Source organism: Mesocricetus auratus, unplaced genomic scaffold, assembly GCF_017639785.1.
Source record: "Mesocricetus auratus isolate SY011 unplaced genomic scaffold, BCM_Maur_2.0 Super-Scaffold_100013, whole genome shotgun sequence".
In the NCBI taxonomy this organism is placed as follows: domain Eukaryota; kingdom Metazoa; phylum Chordata; class Mammalia; order Rodentia; family Cricetidae; genus Mesocricetus; species Mesocricetus auratus.
Genome location: NW_024429196.1, coordinates 12,188,765 through 12,206,546, shown reverse-complemented (window position 1 = coordinate 12,206,546; position 17,782 = coordinate 12,188,765). Strand labels below are relative to the sequence as shown.

General features: G+C 41.4%; 1 protein-coding gene across 5 annotated transcripts in view; it reads left to right on the top strand.

The window, feature by feature from the left end:
* Positions 1–17,782, top strand: part of Myo3a (myosin IIIA) — a 188,246-nt gene that overhangs the window by 127,480 nt on the left and 42,984 nt on the right. For 4 of the 5 annotated variants that reach the window (XR_005880707.1, XM_040755402.1, XM_040755400.1 and 1 more), the window contains 6 exons: positions 7,170–7,323; positions 9,826–9,914; positions 10,450–10,584; positions 11,697–11,826; positions 15,869–15,948; positions 16,293–16,370. Coding sequence is in view for 4 of the 5 variants with exons in the window: in XM_040755402.1 (XP_040611336.1) it covers positions 7,170–7,323; positions 9,826–9,914; positions 10,450–10,584; positions 11,697–11,826; positions 15,869–15,948; positions 16,293–16,370 (666 nt within the window). In the remaining variant the exon portion in view is untranslated. The remainder of the gene's footprint in view (positions 1–7,169; positions 7,324–9,825; positions 9,915–10,449; positions 10,585–11,696; positions 11,827–15,868; positions 15,949–16,292; positions 16,371–17,782) is intronic. The other variant, XM_040755399.1, reaches the window with a different exon arrangement.

The window sequence follows — 17,782 nt, the reverse complement described above, 5'->3', positions numbered from 1 at the left end:
AGACCCGAGCCAGCACACCCCTTAAGAGGAACTCAAGAGGCAGAGGTGGATGGATCTCTGAGTTTGAGGCCAGCCTGATCTATGGAGTGGATTCTAGGACAGCCAGGTCTACACAGAGAACCCCTGTCTTGAACCCCACCCCCAACCAAAAAAATGAACATTAAAATTCACATGTGAGAGAAAACATTTAACATTTGTCTCTGAGTCTGGCTTATTTTGCTTAACATAATGTTTCCAAATCTTTCCAATTTCCTTTAAATTTCATGATTTCATTTGTCTTCATGGGTCAATAAAATTCTACTGTGTATATATACCAAAATTTTGTCCATCATCCATCAATGAGCATCCAGACTGGTTCCATTCCATTGCTATTGTGAATAGTACAACAGTGAACACGGATGGACAAGCCTCTCTGTGGTCCGATACAGGGTGGTACAACTAGGTCATAAGACAGCTCTGCTTTTCCTTTTTTGAGGAACCTCCATACTGATTTCCAAGTCTGGCTGAACAGTTTACACTCCCACCAACAACGCCTTTTCTCACCCTTGCCAGTATTTGTTGTCTTCTCTTCTTCCTCCTCCTCTTCTCCTCCTCCTGCTCCTCCTTCTCCTCCTCCTCCCCCTCTCCTCCTCCCCCTCTCCTCCTCCTCCTCCCCCTCCACCCCCCTCCTCTTCCTCCTTCTCCTTCTTCTTTTATTTTCCTGATGATAGTCATTTTGACTAGGGTCAGATAGAATCTCAATGCATTTTTAATTTGCATTTCCCTAATGATGCTGAGTATGAAACACTTTTTAAAATGTTGATTGGCCGTTTGTGTTTCTTGTATTGAAAACTCTCCGGTTCTTTAGCCCATTTATTGCTTGATAGTTGGAGCTTCAGAAGTTTAACTTTTTGCTATAATTTGGATATTAACTTTGAGTCTGAACTAAAGCTGGCAAAGCTTCTATTGGCTGCCTCGTCACTCTGTTCATAGCTCACTGTGCAGACTCCTCTTAATTTCGTGCACTCTCATTTATCAGTTCTGGGGATTATTTCCTGAGCCTTTGGAGTCCTTTTAAGGAAATTTTGCCAAATCCTGCATGTTGCACTATTTCCCCTATTATTTACCCTAGCAGTTTCAACGTTCCAAGTTTTAATTTAAGGCCTTTGATCCATTTTGAATTGATTTTTGCACGGGACGAGAGATATGAATCTAATTTCAGTCTTCTATAGCTGGATATCCACTTTTTTGCCAGCATCGGCAATTGAATGAGCCATTGCATTTCCAGTGTGTAATTTGAAACCTTTCTCAGAAGATAAGAGGACAAAGCTGTGTGTGCTTCTTTCTGGGTCTATTATTTTCTGTAGATATATATGTCCGTTCTGTATCAGTGTTGTGCTGTCCCTGTCACTGTGGCACTGAAGTATAATTTAAAAGCCAGATATTTTATTTCCAGCAGTGAGGCTTTTGACTGTTGTTTGTCTGTTTTATTTTGTTTTTCCTGCTTGGGATTGCTTTAACTATCTTTTCTATTTCCATATGATTTTTTAAAATATTTTTCTGTTCTGTGAAGAACGCCACTGGAATTCTGATGGGTGTTTCGTCAAATCTCCAGATTGCTTTTGGCAATGCTGCCATTTCCACACTATTGATTTTTGCCCAGTCCATAAACAATGGAGAATTTTTCTTTGTCTAGTGTCTCCTTCTGCCTATTTTTTTCAGGGTCTGAAGTCTTCCACCTTCTTCTGTAGGTTTATTCCTTGGTATTTTAACTTCCTTGAAGCTCTTAGTACATATTTCTTTCATGGCAAGTTTGTTGTTGCTGTATCAAAAAGCTACTGGTTTTATATATTGTTTTTGTAACCTTTAGCTTTATTTAAATGTTCATCAGATCTGCCAGTTTTCTGATAGGGCCTGGGGATGATAGTAGAATGTTTGCCTTTCATGCACTGAGATCTGGGTTCAAGCCTCGCCACTATATAAACCAGGCATCGTGACCCATCAGGAAATCTACCACAGTCTGCTCTCTCTACAAGCCTCATCCAGCTTCATTTGCTATCAGCATCCCAGACTTTCTCTTTTCAGCTCTTGGGGATGCTCCTATGGGCAGTTCACTGACAGCTTCAGCCAATGCTAGTCAAAGCATCGTGGACCTACTTGATGGGTTTTCTGCCTGGGAAATTACAACATAATATCAATACTGGTGTGTAAAACCCTTTGTTTCTCGTTGTAAATGTAACGTGTTGATGACATTAGGAGTCGTTAATATCATTAGGAGTCATTTTATCACTATACTTTTCTATTTTGATTGGTATTATTTGGCTTTGCCCTAGGGCTTTCTAATGACACAAGCAGTGTCAGACATGGTCTATCTTGTGAAGTGGGCCTTAAGTCAGATCAGTTATGGTTACTATCACAAGCTTTGTGCCACCACTACCCTAGCATACCTTGCAGGCGGTACACCATTGTAGATAAGAGGTTTGTGGATGGCTTGGTGTTTATATTTCTCTTTTGACAGTATGCAGATTACCTTCCTGTACAAAGACACTAGAACATGGAGTGAAGGTCCTAAGTAGGCAGGAGCTCAACACCTTCATGTTCAATGAGTTATGTAGAGGTTGTTTTCAGCAATAGGGCCCTGTTAGGTCTCTGTCTTCTCCCAATGTTTGGCTATAGCATTCAGATTACCTTCATATATGTATATGTTTTAGGAGGCTTTTACTGTATTAGGTTTCCATACTACCCCTCCATTGACCTTTAATTTTAGCTGCCTCTCCCCATATTCTTTCCCATTACCCCCTCTCCCCTTCCCATCCCCACTTGGTCCCCCTATTCACCTCCCCATATATCTATAAATGTCTATTCTATTTCCTTTTCCTAAGGAGATCTATCTGTCCCCTCTAGTCCCTTATTATATACCTACCATCTGTGGTTCTATGGATTGTACCTTGGTTATCATTCATTGACTTAACAGTTAAAATAATTGTATGCACACACACACACACACACTATATTTGTCTTTCTGGGTCTACAATACCTCATTCATGATGATTTTTTTCCTAGTTCCATTCATTTGCCTGCAAATTTCAAGATGTCATTTTTAATGACTGAATAATAACACTCTACCCTATGAATACACCACAGTTTATTTATCCATTCTTTTGTTGAAGAACACCTAGATTGTTTCCAATTTCTGACTGTTATGAATAGAGCAGCAATGAACATGGTTGAGCAACTGTCTCTGTGTTAGGGTGAACCATCCTTTGGGTATATGCCCAAAAGTTATATAGCTGGATCTTGAAGTAGATTGATTCCCTTCTTTCTGAGGAACTCCCACACTGTTATCCACGGTGATGTGAAAGTTTTAACTCCTACCAGCAATGTATGAGTGTTCTGTTTTTCTACAGCATGAACTGTCACTTGTGGAAAACAGATTTTTTAAAATAGCTCTTACAGGTAGAAAGGATCCAGAAAGCTTGGTATGCTAATTTGCTGGGGCTGCTGTGATAAAATGCTATGGATTTTAAGAAAGTTTGTTTAACCAATGGAAGTTAATTGTCTCATGGTTCTAGAGGCTGAAAGTCTGATATGAAAGTGCTGATGGAGTTTGTTTCTCCCAGGCCTCTCTTCAGAGTTACAATGTCCGTCTTGTCCATGTGTCCTCACAGGGGCCTCTTCTGTGCCTGGGAATCAAGATGTCTCTTATGTTGCTTAGCCGTACAGCAGTGACACTGGATAAGGGTGGGACCTCATTTACAAAGTACTTCCTTAAAGTCTTATCTCTAAATACAATCACATTGCATGCTAGGGCCTGAACATGTGAATGGATCTAGTGTGGGAGTCCACATGCATGTAATATTCACTATATAATAGTCTTTCTAGATACAGAGGTAAATAACAGAAAGCTTCTGTTTACACGGAATTTTCATTATAGTGAGAGACATGGAAAATAATAAATAAAAAATACTAGGGATATAAAAATAATTCAAAGTATGATATGGTACACAAAGAGTGACTAGTTGGTGAATGGAATTTGCTAATTTAGTCTGGGAGATTGAGGGATGGTCTCTCAGATGAGGTGAGACCAAAATGAAAACAGGTGACCTTTACCATGTTACTAACCTGTGCTGAGGAAGCTATGCTTAAATTTGCACCTGCCTTAGCAGCTATGTGGAATCCTGTCCCTCTATCAGAATATGGCACAATCCTCCCATGCCACTGTGTGAATCTGAGGGCTCAGTGGCATCATCCTAAGTCTCCCTGGGGAAAGAGATGATATTCTTAGTATTAAGTATTTCAGCTCCATGGGGCTATGGCCTCCAAGATGTACCTCATATGGGCTTTCTTGCCCATTCACACGCAAAATGCAATGAAAAACAGAACTTGAAGAACCTTCAAACCTTCTGATTTCCCTTGCCTTGTTAATATGTAGTCAAGTGATTTTCAACCTCCATTTTTTCATTTTCATATTTAACAGTTTTATGATTTCTTTGAGAATGTCATACTATGTATTTTTGACTTTTTTATTACTTTAATTTTAAATAGCTTGCTTCACATGTCAATTCCAGTTCCCTCTCCCTCCCCTCCTCCTGCATCCCTCCTCCATCCCCCCAGCCTCCCACCCTATTGCCACTTTCTTCCACATAGCCAGAGTCTGTCACTTGGCTCAGGGCAGGGTCCAGGCACTCCCCTAAGAGTCCAGGCTGAGAGAGTATCCATCTTTGTGTTATGGACACACGAAGTCCATTTGTATGCCAGGGATAAACACTGATCCACTGCCCAGGGCCCCATAGGTTGCCCAGGCCTCCTCACTGACTCTTACACTCAGGGGGTCTGGATCAGTCCCATGCTGACCTCCCAGATGTTGGTCTGGGGTCCAAGAGCTTCCCCTTGTTCAGATCAGCTGTCTCTGCTGGTTTTGCCAGCCCATTCTTTGCCAGTTTGCTCATCGCTTCTCTCTCTCTGTCACTGGGTTCCATGGGTTCAGTTCAGTGTGGTGGGTGTTTGCGTGTGCTTCCATCAGTCACTGGATAAAGGTTCTAGGATGGCATATAGTGTAGACATTAACTTCATTATCAGAAATGGGCATTTAAGGTGGTCTCTCCACTATTGCTTAGCTTGCCAGTTGGTGTCATCCCTTTAGATCACTAGAGGTCTCACTGGTGCCAGATCTCTCTTTTAACCTATGACTTCCTCTATTACGGTATTTCTCATCCTGTTCTCCCCCTATTCTACCCCCCCACTCAGCCTTCCCGTTCCCCCATGACCTACCCTCTCTCTTCCTCTTCTACCCCTCTCTTCTTCCCAACTCCCACTCCTCCCCCTACGTCTCGCCGTGCTTCCAATCTGTTTAGATCTTGCCTCATTCCTCTTCTCTGGGGTACCATGCATATCTCTCTTAGGTTCTTTCCTGTTTCCCAGACTCTCTGTCAGTGGAAGTACAGACTGGCATTCTGTTATTATCCCTTCCCCAAACTTCCACAGTTCTCCCAGGCTTTAGATCTGGTGCATTTGTGTGTAACCAATGAGCTCCAATTCATGCTGCCCATATATCTCTAGGTGTGAGAGTACAGAACTTGGTTGATCTACCAGGAGCTATGCCCTTAAAGAAAACTGACTTTTCTTCTATCAGAGGTCACAAACTGTCCATAGCTCTTCAGTTAGGGGGGTGTGGGTTCATGAAGCCCTCCATGTCACATGCTAAAATGTTAATTGGTTTGATTCTGTGCAAGTTTTGTGCAGGCAAACACAACCGCTCTGAATTCTTTAGTGCAGTAGTCCTGTCATATCCAGAAGACTCTGTTACCCTCTCATCCTCCCTGACCTCTGTCTCTTACAATCTTTTCTCCCCCTCTTCCATGATGGTCCCTGAGGCTTAGGGAGCACCTCCCAGCTTTCTGAATGGAATTCAGAGGGTGAGAACAGAACAGGGGTGCATATTCTCAATACTTCAGCTTAGTGCTGCTTACAGTTCTTCTCACTATCTTTTTTAAATGATCCAAGAGCTAAGGATGATGAACTTCATATGTCCACATATGCTTAAGATGCAGTGTGCAGCTTTGGGTTTGCTTGTTTTACTATAAGTGCTTTATAAGCCCTGATTGCAACTAAAGTAATTTTTTCTCTATGGTTTATCTGGAGTCCATAATAACAAAGGTACTTGAAGGAAGGCATTGTCTTCCAACTTACTCTTCTCTGCACTGTGTGACCTGCCACAAAAAACATGCAATGAATTTGGACACTGACAAATAGAAATGACAGTTGCATCAGCTGAGACCTTAACCTCATAGACTTTCTATATAAATACGAATTTTTTTGAACTTTGTAGCTGTGATTCAAGTTATTATATGCTGTCAGCATAATGTGTCTAACAGTAAAATAATTCTAGGCTTACAGACTTCTCCCAAGGTTACCTTCAAAAATAAGAGCTGTGAAACTTCAAGAAATTGTTTTCATTTTTAATGCTAGGTAAACTATGTTTGAGCTTTTGCTTCTTTGAGACTTAGATTTTGTCTTATTTTAAACATATATGTTAGATTGGGAATATTCAAAACACACCATACTTTGCAGTCATGTCATTGGCTCATGGTGTGGTTATTTCACACATCTTGTAAAACACTAGCAAACAAACTATTATCAGTGTACTATATGTTTTTATGTTGTGATTTGGTTTAATAGATGAGAAAGGAAGTTCTTAGAAAGTCAGAAAATTCCAATGGATTGTGGGGCTGTGTCTAGAGATGGGCCTGGGTGTCCTTGATTCTGAACCCATTGATTGTTCCCATTGCCTCCTGCTATCTACCCCACCAGCAATGTCAGTGTATGAAACCATTACGGAACAGTATGTGAATGTTCTTGAGAGAGACAATGGGAAAAGGATGACCCTAAGATCTGCTTCAGTCATGTTGTACAAATTCTGGGACACAGCCATACCACTTTCCATTAACAACATAGTCCTCTGTAATTCTGAGAGACTGACAATCCTTTTACTAGTCCCCTGATTATAATCAGTGCTGATTTTAATAAGCTAGCAAAGAGAGAAACAAAATGATACACTCTGTTTAAGGCAATGTCACAGGTAGCAATTTATTATAATATATGTAAAGTGGAAATCTGGGTAATTACTATCCACCTATACATTATTCACACTTTTATGTGATTTTTTCTGTTTGACTCATAACCCATTATAGAATGAGTATCTAAAGGAAGACGTGGATGCTAGAGTTATTGAATATGAAGACAACCAACCCCTCTTAGACATGTTTCTACAGAAGCCAATGGGCTTATTGTCCCTGCTTGATGAGGAAAGCAGATTTCCCAATGCCACTGACCAGACTCTCATAGGTGAGTCTTAAATCTACTGTGACTGTATGTATTTGTGAAGGTTCCAAGAAAGTTGCAATGGTTTTTAATTGGTTTATATGATTTAGGAAAAACAGCTATCATAAAGCCCACAGTATCTGGTTTTCAAGAAGTGATTTTTGGACCTAATGCCTAGTCCAGTGAGTGTTTATAGCAAGGTAAAGTTCATAGTGATGAATTAAACAAGATTGGAGATTGAATTTCTGCTTCCTTTGTGGTAGAATCTCAAATGTTGAATCTGGTTTGTAAATCACCATAAAAATTATCTAATCCCAAGTCAGAAATTGGTGGACAGAAAAGAAACACAGCTTTAGAATGTGGAAGGAAATAGTGAGCAGAAAGCTCAATTTAGTGATATGAACAATATACATACATACACACACATATACATATATATACATATATATATATAGAGAGAGAGAGAGAAACTTATTTATTTGTGTGTAAAGGTGTGGGGGTGCCTACTTGTACAAACACATTGAAGCCAGAGGTCAACTTCAGATGTGTTCCTCTACCACTCTCTGTCTTAGTTTCTGAGACAGGGTCTCTCATTGAACCCAAAGCTCACTGTTTCAGCTATCCTGCTGACTAGCAAGCCTCTAGACCCATCTGTCCCCACCTATGGTCCCCATGCTGTGATTACAGGCATGTACCCTATGAGCTTTTATGAGGGCTCTGGGAAGCAGATCTCAGGTCCTTAGTACTTTACCCACTGGGCCATCTCCCCAGCCCCTACAACAAACAAAGAAAATTTTATTTTGAAATATCCAATTTATGCAGATTTGGGGTGTTAGTGATAAATTTATCGCTATCAAAGCAAAACTGTCACAGGCTGGGAACGCAGCTCAGCTGGTAAAAGGTGTACTTGCTTAGAGTACAGCAGCATTCCTAGGGGGAATAGAACCCATGGGGTGAACACACATAACAAAACGGGGTGCCTTAGACTGTCCGCGCGCGGTACATCTGAGTAGTCCTGCAGTGACTGACTGCATGCTGGAGAGGCTGGGGATCTGAAAGCTGCTCAGTCCACTAGATGAGCTGCCTCAGCAACCCCAGTTTAGCAGTGATACCTCTAGAAAGCCATGCTGGGAGGCAAAAGAAGCTATTCTGACGTCCCAGAGGAGGACAGTAGCAACGGCAAGGGGACAGGCAGGCTCAGGAGCCAGACGTGAAGGAAGACAGGTCCAGCCGGCTTTTCCCTCAGACCTTTTTATATCTGGGACACAGCCGAAAGGTCCTGCCCACTATGGGGGAGGGTCTTCTCCCCTAAATTCATCCTTCCAGGAACTATTCCCATGGGTCTGCCCACAGGCCTGTCTATCAGTTGTTTCCAGATCCAATAAAGTTGGCAATTAGGATTGAACTTCACAACCAGCACGGGTAAAACCCTGGGTTTGATGGCTGATACTTTATAAAATGGGTTTGGTGGTACGTGCTGCTATTCCCAGCAGTCAGGACTTAGAGACTAAAGGATTAGCCAAGGTTATCCTTGGCTACATAGCAAGGGATGCAGGAGACCCTATCTCAGGAAGGAAGTGGTTAAAATGGGAAGGTGGCACTTAAGATGGAAAAAAAAAAACAAAAGGACTTTTGAGTAGGTAACTGAAAAAAGTCATTATTCCCTGCTCATGGAGGTATTCATAACATACATGTAAGCACTTAAAGAAAGTGTAGATTCGTTTTTCTCTTCCTCATTTACTTTTGGTAATTGTGGTATTCCTTTCTGCTGACAGGGTTGTTTTGTCCCCTGGACACCAGACAGAAAAGGAAAAAGCCTTAATGTCATGGGGGAAATAATTTCACAGCAGGTGCTTGCTGTGTTAAAATGTTCATAGAAACTGATGGCCTTTATGGACCCACTATGTTTGTGTGATCAAATGGTCAGGAAAGCTACACCACCAGGGCTTTAGTGTTAGAGCATGGAATCACATTATGGCCTTCACTCCAGGAGCGTGAGCAATACAAGCAGCTAGTGAAGTTTTGGCTTCCTCCCCAGCCTACAAAGTCTGATGCCCTCACAGTCTGAGGTCCAATGGCCTGTACCTCCACAGGTGAGGCCCCATAGCTTGCACCTCCACAGGTGAGGCCCCATAGCTTGCACCTCCACAGGTAAGGCCCCATAGCTTGCAGCTCCACAGGTGGGGCCCCATAGCTTGCACCTCCACAGGTGAGGCCCCATAGCTTTCAGCTCCACAGGTGGGGCCCCATAGCTTACACCTCCACAGGTGAGGCCCCATAGCTTGCACCTCCACAGGTGCTCCAGGGATAATGATATAGTCTGACATTTGAGACCTGCTCTAAAGTAAGATGCAGTGGTAAACACGTGACTGTGAATTTTTCTTTGTCATTCCAAATCTTTATGACTTCACTATATCTAAATATCTCTGTTCCTCATGCATTATATGGGAAAAAAACTTCTGACCATCAGTTTTACTCGAGGATCTCCTGTATGCTTAATATTTGGAGTTCAATTTTCTTCTACAGAGAAGTTTGAAGACAACCTGAAGTCACAGTATTTCTGGAGACCCAAAAGAATGGAGCTTAGCTTTGGCATCCATCACTATGCAGGAAAAGTAAGAACCCATGGGAATTGTCATTGACTCCAGTCTTCTATCAGTAAAGTATAGTAAGCGGGCCCAGACTGTTGGGAGATAGCCACAGTGGTGTGATCCTGCCATGCTTCTATCTGGCCCTGGTTCTTCCGTCTGCCTATCTTCCTAGTCATCCAGTCTGTCTGCAATGACCAGCTGGCAGTGGTCACCTGTATTTTACTTTTCGAAAGAGTACCTTAGGGCATGTTACATAGCTGTCTCTTACTTTTTGTCTAAGAAGGAGGGTCAGTCTCTCCCTCTCTTCCACTCTTCTCTCTCTCCTTCCAACCCCCCTCTCTTTCTCTCTCTCTCCCTTCCTCTGTTGCTCTTTCTCTCGGTCTCTCTCCTCTCTCTCCTTCCCTCTCCCTCCATGTCCTCCCTCTTCCTACTCACCCCAACTCTTTCAGCCAATGCCCCTCCCTGCTCAAAATGAAGGAGAGATTGCTAAGAGAATAGTCAACTAGCAGAGTTGCCCCAAATGTGTGGAGCTAACTAATGGACGGTCTCAAATTTAAAGAAGCATTCATATACTGGTTGGAACACAGCCGCACACCAGTCCAACCTGAGATATGTTGTCTTAAACCCAACTGGCATGCTCCCTTCTGTGGACAATAATGGATCATCGCCTCAGAACTGTGCCATAATTGTTGAGGTACGAAGAAGACTAAAATCAAAAAGAATGTATAAAATGAGAAAATCATTGAAAAATAAACTGAGAAGTCCTATAAATTTATCTATTTGGCACTTCCAGGGGCCAAAGAATGCCCCAATGACCTTTGTCATTAACAACGTATCCCTTAAGTTGAGGGGCTGAAGAGAGAGAGCTCACTAGTTAAGAAAACTGCCTGTTCTTCCAGAGGACCAAAGGGTTCAATTACCAGCACCCACTTAGTGGATAACATCTATAACTCCAAGTCCAGAGGATCTGATGCCCTCTTCTGGCTTTGGTGGGCATGCACAAATATGCATGGTGGAAAAGCATACATACACATAATTTTTAAACATAATTTTAATTATATATAACATACATAATTTTATATACTTACATTTATTTTCATTATAACCTTTCATGATTCTTAGCATTTGACTTACCAAATAAAAGCAGCTTTGGTCACCAATTAAGAATTGCCTATGGCTATTTTGCTTAGGTGTTTTAATAAGTGTATTATTTGGTTCATTATAAGAGTGTACCTCAGGCTGAATGCTCTAACATAAGAAATTTATTATTATTGTTCTAGATGCGGAAAGATTGAGACCAAGGTGCTCTGAGCAGAGTTGTTGCCTATTGAAGCCTCTTCTGGCTTGTAGACAGTTGTCACCTCCCCCAGTCTACACAAGGCCTTTTCTTTGTGTGACTTCAGAACATCTTTAACATAAGTTCTGGAGGGACATGATTCAATCCATAGCAACACATTTGGTTATCCACCAGAAATCTATGGGATATGTTCATATCTTTAAAGTCTTAAAGATGGTTAGTTAGAAGTTCCAGAAACAGATACCCTACAGAGTGCAGTCTCTAAATTATGTAAGACCTTATCATGTTGAAGTCAGGAGAGCTGGACTAGTTCTCAGAGAAATAGGGATGGTTCTTCTATGATTCCCATCCCTCCAAATAAAGGAAATTTACAACTTTCCGGCCAAATGGTAAGGAATTGCACGCATAGTCATGTGTGGGTGTTGCCCAGTTCAGACTGAGCCCTCAATGAGCACTGAGGATGGCAGTGATGGCGAGGGTTGTAATAGTCACAACACCTGTCTCAACAGGTCCTCTACAGCGCTAGTGGGTTCTTGGCAAAAAACAGAGACACGCTCCCGACTGACATTGTGTTACTTTTGAGGTCATCAGAAAACAGTGTAATTCGGCAGCTTGTCAGCCACCCTCTGACCAAAACAGGTAAGACAGTTGACTTTTGCAAAGGTTCTTCTAAGCCTCATCAGGTGATTTCTATCTCTGTGACTTTTTTTGTGACCATAGTCCTTGATTTTTCATGTTTGTTTATTTTCAATTCACAAAGCAGTCATTCATTCCTAATCTGAGGGAGGCATAAAAATTAATATAAAGAAACTAGGCTCTAATAAAGGAAAATATTTGAGACTCTCACCAAAAAAATATGGAAGTGTCCCAGTTGCTCATGAGAAGAGTTCACTCTCCTCAAAAGAAAACTCGCTGTTTTCAGGTGTGTGTGGCCATTAGATGATCCCTCGTGATCATGAGTTTTCTATTAGCTAAGTTCATATTATCTAACTCCTTATTCCACTGCCTTATGCATCCTCACTTTCATTTAGTGGGGAAAATACACATGATTAGGGTTCTTTTTATTCCAGACAGGGTTTCTCTATATCGTTTTCGAGCCTGTCCTGGAACTTGCTCGGTATAACAGGCTGGTCTCAAACTCTCAGAGATCCGCCTGCCACTGCCTCCTGAGTGCTGGGATTAAAGGCGTGCACCACCACCCACCACCACCTGGCTTTTTGGTTTTTTGTTTGTTTGTTTGTTTGTTTAGGGTTCTTTTTATTGTAGTTTTAAATTGTTCTTCAAACTTTTTTTGAAACACCTTTTTTTCCTCTCTGAATTCTACTCTTTATTTTTATTTCTTTACACTTTTTTATTATATATTTGAATTAGAAACAAGTTTGCTTCCCATGTCAATCCCAGCTCCCTATATCTCCCCTCCACACCCAGCAGCCACCCCACCCAATCCCCACTCCACTCCCCAGGGAGGGTAAGGCCCTTCATGAGGGATCTCTAGAGTCTGTCATTTTGTTCTGGGAAGGGGCCCAGACCCTCCCCCAAGTGTCCAGATTGAGAGAACATCCCTCATTGTGGGATGGGTCCCCAAAGTCCATTTCTGTGCCAGGGATAAATACTGATCTACTACCCAAAGCTCCATAGATTGTCTAGGCCTCCTCACTGACACCCACATTCAGGGGGTGTGGATCAGTCCCATGATGGACTCTCAGCCATCAGTCTAGGGTCCAAGATCTCCCCCTTGTTCAGGTCAGCTGTTTCTGTGGGTTAAACCAGCCCAGTCTTGACCCCTTTGCTCATCACTCCTCCTTCTCTGTCACTGGGTTCCAGGAGTTCAGTTCAGTGTTTAGCTGTGGGTGTCTGTCTCTGCTTCCTTCTGTCACTGGATGGAGGTTCTAGGATGGTATGTAAGATAGTAGTCAAAATAAGTATCAGTGAGGGGCATTTAAAGTAGTCTCTCCACTACTGCTTAGTTTGCCACTTGGTGTCATCCTTGTACATCTATGGAGTTCTCATTAGTGCCTGATCTCCCCTCAAACCTATAATAATCCTTCTATTATGGTATCTCTCATCCTGCTCTCTATACTTCCCCCAACTCAACCTTCCTGCTCCCCCATGTTCTCCTCTCTACTCCTCTTCTCCCCCTCTCTTTTTTCTGGATCCCTTTCCCCTCCCCACCTCGTGCTCCCAATCTGCTCAGGAAATCTTGCCTCATTCCACCTTCTCTGGAGTACCATGCATATCTCTCTTAGGATCCTTCCTGTTTCCCTGACTCTCTGGCAGTGGAATTGTAGACTGGCACTCTCTTGTTTCATGTCTAAAATCCATATATGAGTGAGTACATACCATGTTTGTCTTTTTGTGACTGGGTTACCTCACTCAGGATTGTTTCTTCTAGTGCCATCTGTTTGCCTGCAAATTTCAAGATTCCATTGTTTTTTTTTTCTGCTGAGAAGTACTCCATTGTGTAAATGTACCACATTTTCTCTATCCACTCTTCAGTTTAGGGACATCTAGGTTGCTTCCAGAATCTGGCTATTACAAATAATGCTGCTGTGAACATAGTGGAACAGACGTCCTTGTTGTATGTGCATCTTTTTGGTATATGCCTAAGAGTGAAATTGCTGGGTCTTGTGATAGACTGATTCCCATTTTCCTGAGGAATCTCCACACTGATTTCCATAGTGGTTGTACGAGTTGGCACTACCACCATCAATAGAGGAGTGTTCCCCTTTCTCCACATCTTTTCCAGCATAAACTGTCATTGGTGTTTTTTATTTTAACCATTCTGACAGGAATGATATAGTATCTCAGAGTTGTTTGATTTGCATTTCCGGATGGCTAGGGATGTTGAGCACTTTAAGTGTCTTTCAGTCATTTTAGACTCCTCTATTGAGAATTCTCTATTTAGTTTTGTACCCCACTTTTTAATTGGATCCTTTGGTGTTTTTGAGACTTGTTTCTTGAGTTCTTTGTAAATTTTGGAGATCAGCCCTCTGTCAGATAAGGGGTTGGTGAATATCCTTTCCCATTCTGTGGGCTGCCCTTTTGTCATGTTGACTGTGTCCTTTGCCTTACAGAATCCTCTCAGTTTCAGGAGGCCCCATGTATTAATTGTTGAATTCAGTGTCTGTGCTACTGGTGTTATGTTCAGGAAGCAGTCTCCTGTACCAATTCGTTCAAGGGTACCTCCCACTTTCTCTTCTAACAGGTCCAGTGTGACTGGATTTATGCTGAGGTCTTTAATCCTTTTGGACTTAAGTTTTGTTCATGGAAATAGACATGGATCTATCTGCAGTCTTCTACATACATGCCAGCATCCAGTTATGCCAGCACCATTTGTTGAAGATGCCTTCTTTTTTCCATTGTATAATTTTAGATTCTTTGTCAAAAACCAAGTGTTCATATGTGTGTGGGTTAATATCAGGGTTTTCAATTCTATTCCATTGGTCTACCTGTCTATTTTTGTGCCAATACCAAGCTGTTTTCAGGACTATAGCTCTATAATAGAGCTTGAAGTCAGGGATGGTGATGCCTCCAGACTTTGCCTTGTTGTTTTGGCTATCCTGGGTCTTTCCATATAAAGTTGAGAATTCTTCTTTCAGCGTCTGTGAAGATTGTGTTGGGATTTCAATGGGGATTGCTTTTACATCCGTGTGTGTGTGTGTGTGTGTGTGTGTGTGTGTGTGTGTATAAAATTCTAATTCTGAACTCTTTGCGTGTCATTTTAGTAAATTGCTTTAAAGTGAGTCTTATTCAAACTACAGGATATGACCCAACAGCAGCCTGACTAAGAATAATAACTGTGGTTCAAGGTCCAGTCTTTCTGGCTTTTTTAACCTTAACTGTTTCACTGCCTTGAATGTACAAAGCTCACCTCTGAATGCTAAGATTGAAAATTCATATTGATATCACTCATGCTTGATTTGCAAAAGCACTTCATGAGATGTTAGAACTCACTCTGAAGCCCACCTCAAGTTAAAGAAAATCTCAGAAAGCACTTAACACAAAGATGCAAAGCTAGCTGCTCCTTAATCGCCATCTGCCCATATCTTCTAAAATTGAGAGGAAACCTGTCACTCACCTCTACATGTCCTATTTTGTCATATAGTAGGTTGGTTTTCCTTTTTCTGAATTTGGGATGTGTTGTAGCTGAGTGTGATGATAGCACATGCCTGTACTCCTGGGATCCAGGAGGCTGAAACAGGAGTATTGCCATCAGTGTGAGATCATCCTGGACTATGTGGCATGATCATTTCAAAGACAATGAAGAAGAGCAAGAGAAAGAGGCGGGGGAAGAGGAAGAGGAGGGGCAAAGAGGAAAAGGAGGGGGAAAGAAGAGGGAAAGGAGGAGGAGAGTGGAGAGGAGGGGAAGACAAAAACAAAACCAGAAAATTATTTATTGTAGCCTTTCAGAGGTGGGGCATATCTTTAATCCCAGCACTTGGGAGGCAGAGGCAGGTGAATCTCTGTGAGGTTTAGGCCAGCCTCATCTACAGAGCAAGTTCCAGGACAGCCAGGGCTATGCAGAACAAAAGATTTTTTTTATAATTTTCACATAGTATTCTTTATCCTTGTAACCAAGCTTCTGAGTTAATATGTTCAGAATACTTTAAATAAATGGGGGAAATTATCCAGCCACTCAGGGTTCTAAAAGATAAATTCATTTTACCTGCATTTCCCATAGGTAATCTGCCACTTTCTAAAACTAAAAATATAATAAACTATCAGATGAGGAATCCAGAAAAATCCACAAACTTGACCAAGGTAAGACTATTTATCTTATGGTTGCTTTACTGACAGCAGCTCAAACATCAGAAATATACTTTTCTGCTTTATTCCTCTTTTCAACCTTTAAATTTTATATTATTTCTAAATAAAAATGTGTGTGTGGTCAGGATCAGAAACACTCATGTTCTGCACAAGTCTAGTCAACACAGACAATGCAACTTACACATCAGCCCTTAAAGTATGCTTATCAATAACATTGTGTGGCTTTGTGCTTTTATACTCCTAGACTAAGGTAGGCTGATGGAACATATCATGTACTCCTTGTAGATTGCAATGTGCAGAAGGTGGCAAGGCCTTACCATCTTCTTTGGTCTCCTTAGGATGAAACTAGAGACATCACACGCCATGCCTGTGAAACCACCAACATGAAAACGCAAACGGTTGCATCATATTTTAAGGTAAGATATTAAATTATGATATTCTGTATTTAAGGACACTGCTCACTCTAAATCAGTTACATATAAAAAGTGGTAACTAGTAAAAGACACCATTTATTACGCCCATTAACGGTGTTGGTACAGGCTTTGTTAGCATTTAGTTTCGTCTGTAGATTGCTTTATTTTGGTATTTTACCTGTGAAATAGTGTACCCTATGAAAATCACAATGGAATTCCATAACTATATTGAAATTTTTCCATATAACCTGTACATAGTGGTGCTTGTCTTTATTTCCAACATTTGATGATCAGAGACTGGCAGATCTCTGTCAAGTTCAAGGCCAGCCTAGTCTACCTAGTAAGTTCATAGATGGATTTTCATTTCCAGCACTGAAAAAAATCAATCCCACATAGTTAGACCCTGTCTCAAAACAAAAGAAACAAAGCAGAACAGTGTCTGTATAGCCAAATGCTTTCCCACTGGAAAGGAAAAAAAGAAGAAAGAAAGGAAAGAATGAAGGGAATAAAGATGTAAAGATGAATGGAAGGAAGGAAGGAAGGAAGGAAGGAAGGAAGGAAGGAAGGAAGGAAGGAAGGAAGGAATTTTAATTCAATGTCCCTGAATGGAACAAGGATGGGTGAGGTTGAGCATGGATCTCAAGCCCATATTTCCTTACACAAACACAAGCTGATACTTTCAGCAGGAGCAGAGAGCCCAGCATAGGACTGGGGAAGGAGAGACTCACCAGAGGCACAGTAGACACCAGGGCATAGGAACAAGGTGACCTTCTTTGGACAGTATGAGAAAAGGAAAAGAAAAGAAGCACTTCCCTCCCTGTGTGTTGAAGAACCTGAGATAAGCACTGTCAATATAGTTCCAGTTTTCACTTACCTCTTACCTCTTCAGCCAGCCAGGACAATGGAGAAAATACCACCTAAAACTTGGCAATTGCTAATAATATCACTTAACATGGAAGATGTAGATTCAGTCAGATTAAATTTGCTATTGGTTATCCAATGAATTTATGCATTTCTATAATGGAATAGTGAAGCACTTTTTCAACCGAATACTTATGTTATATATTCTCAAAGCCCTGAGTTTATAGTGGACACTGTATCAAATCCTACTTGAGTATTTTCTGGTGCACTTAGATGCCAAAAGCCTGTGTCCACTGCTGGCAAGTCCCTTTATATCATCAAGGCGGCATGTGTGAATCACTAAACATGCTTACAGCCAGATAACTTTACTTCTTAGTGAGTTGTCGGTACCATTATTGTACAACTGTTGTTACCATCAAACATTGTGTATGTTAAATCTGATCAGGTCATGAAATCATTTTAATCTCCAAGCTGAAGCAAAAATTGACAGAGGATTGATTCCATGCAGAATGTAGTATGTCCTCAAGCTATTTTTTCATTCTGCTGACAAGGAT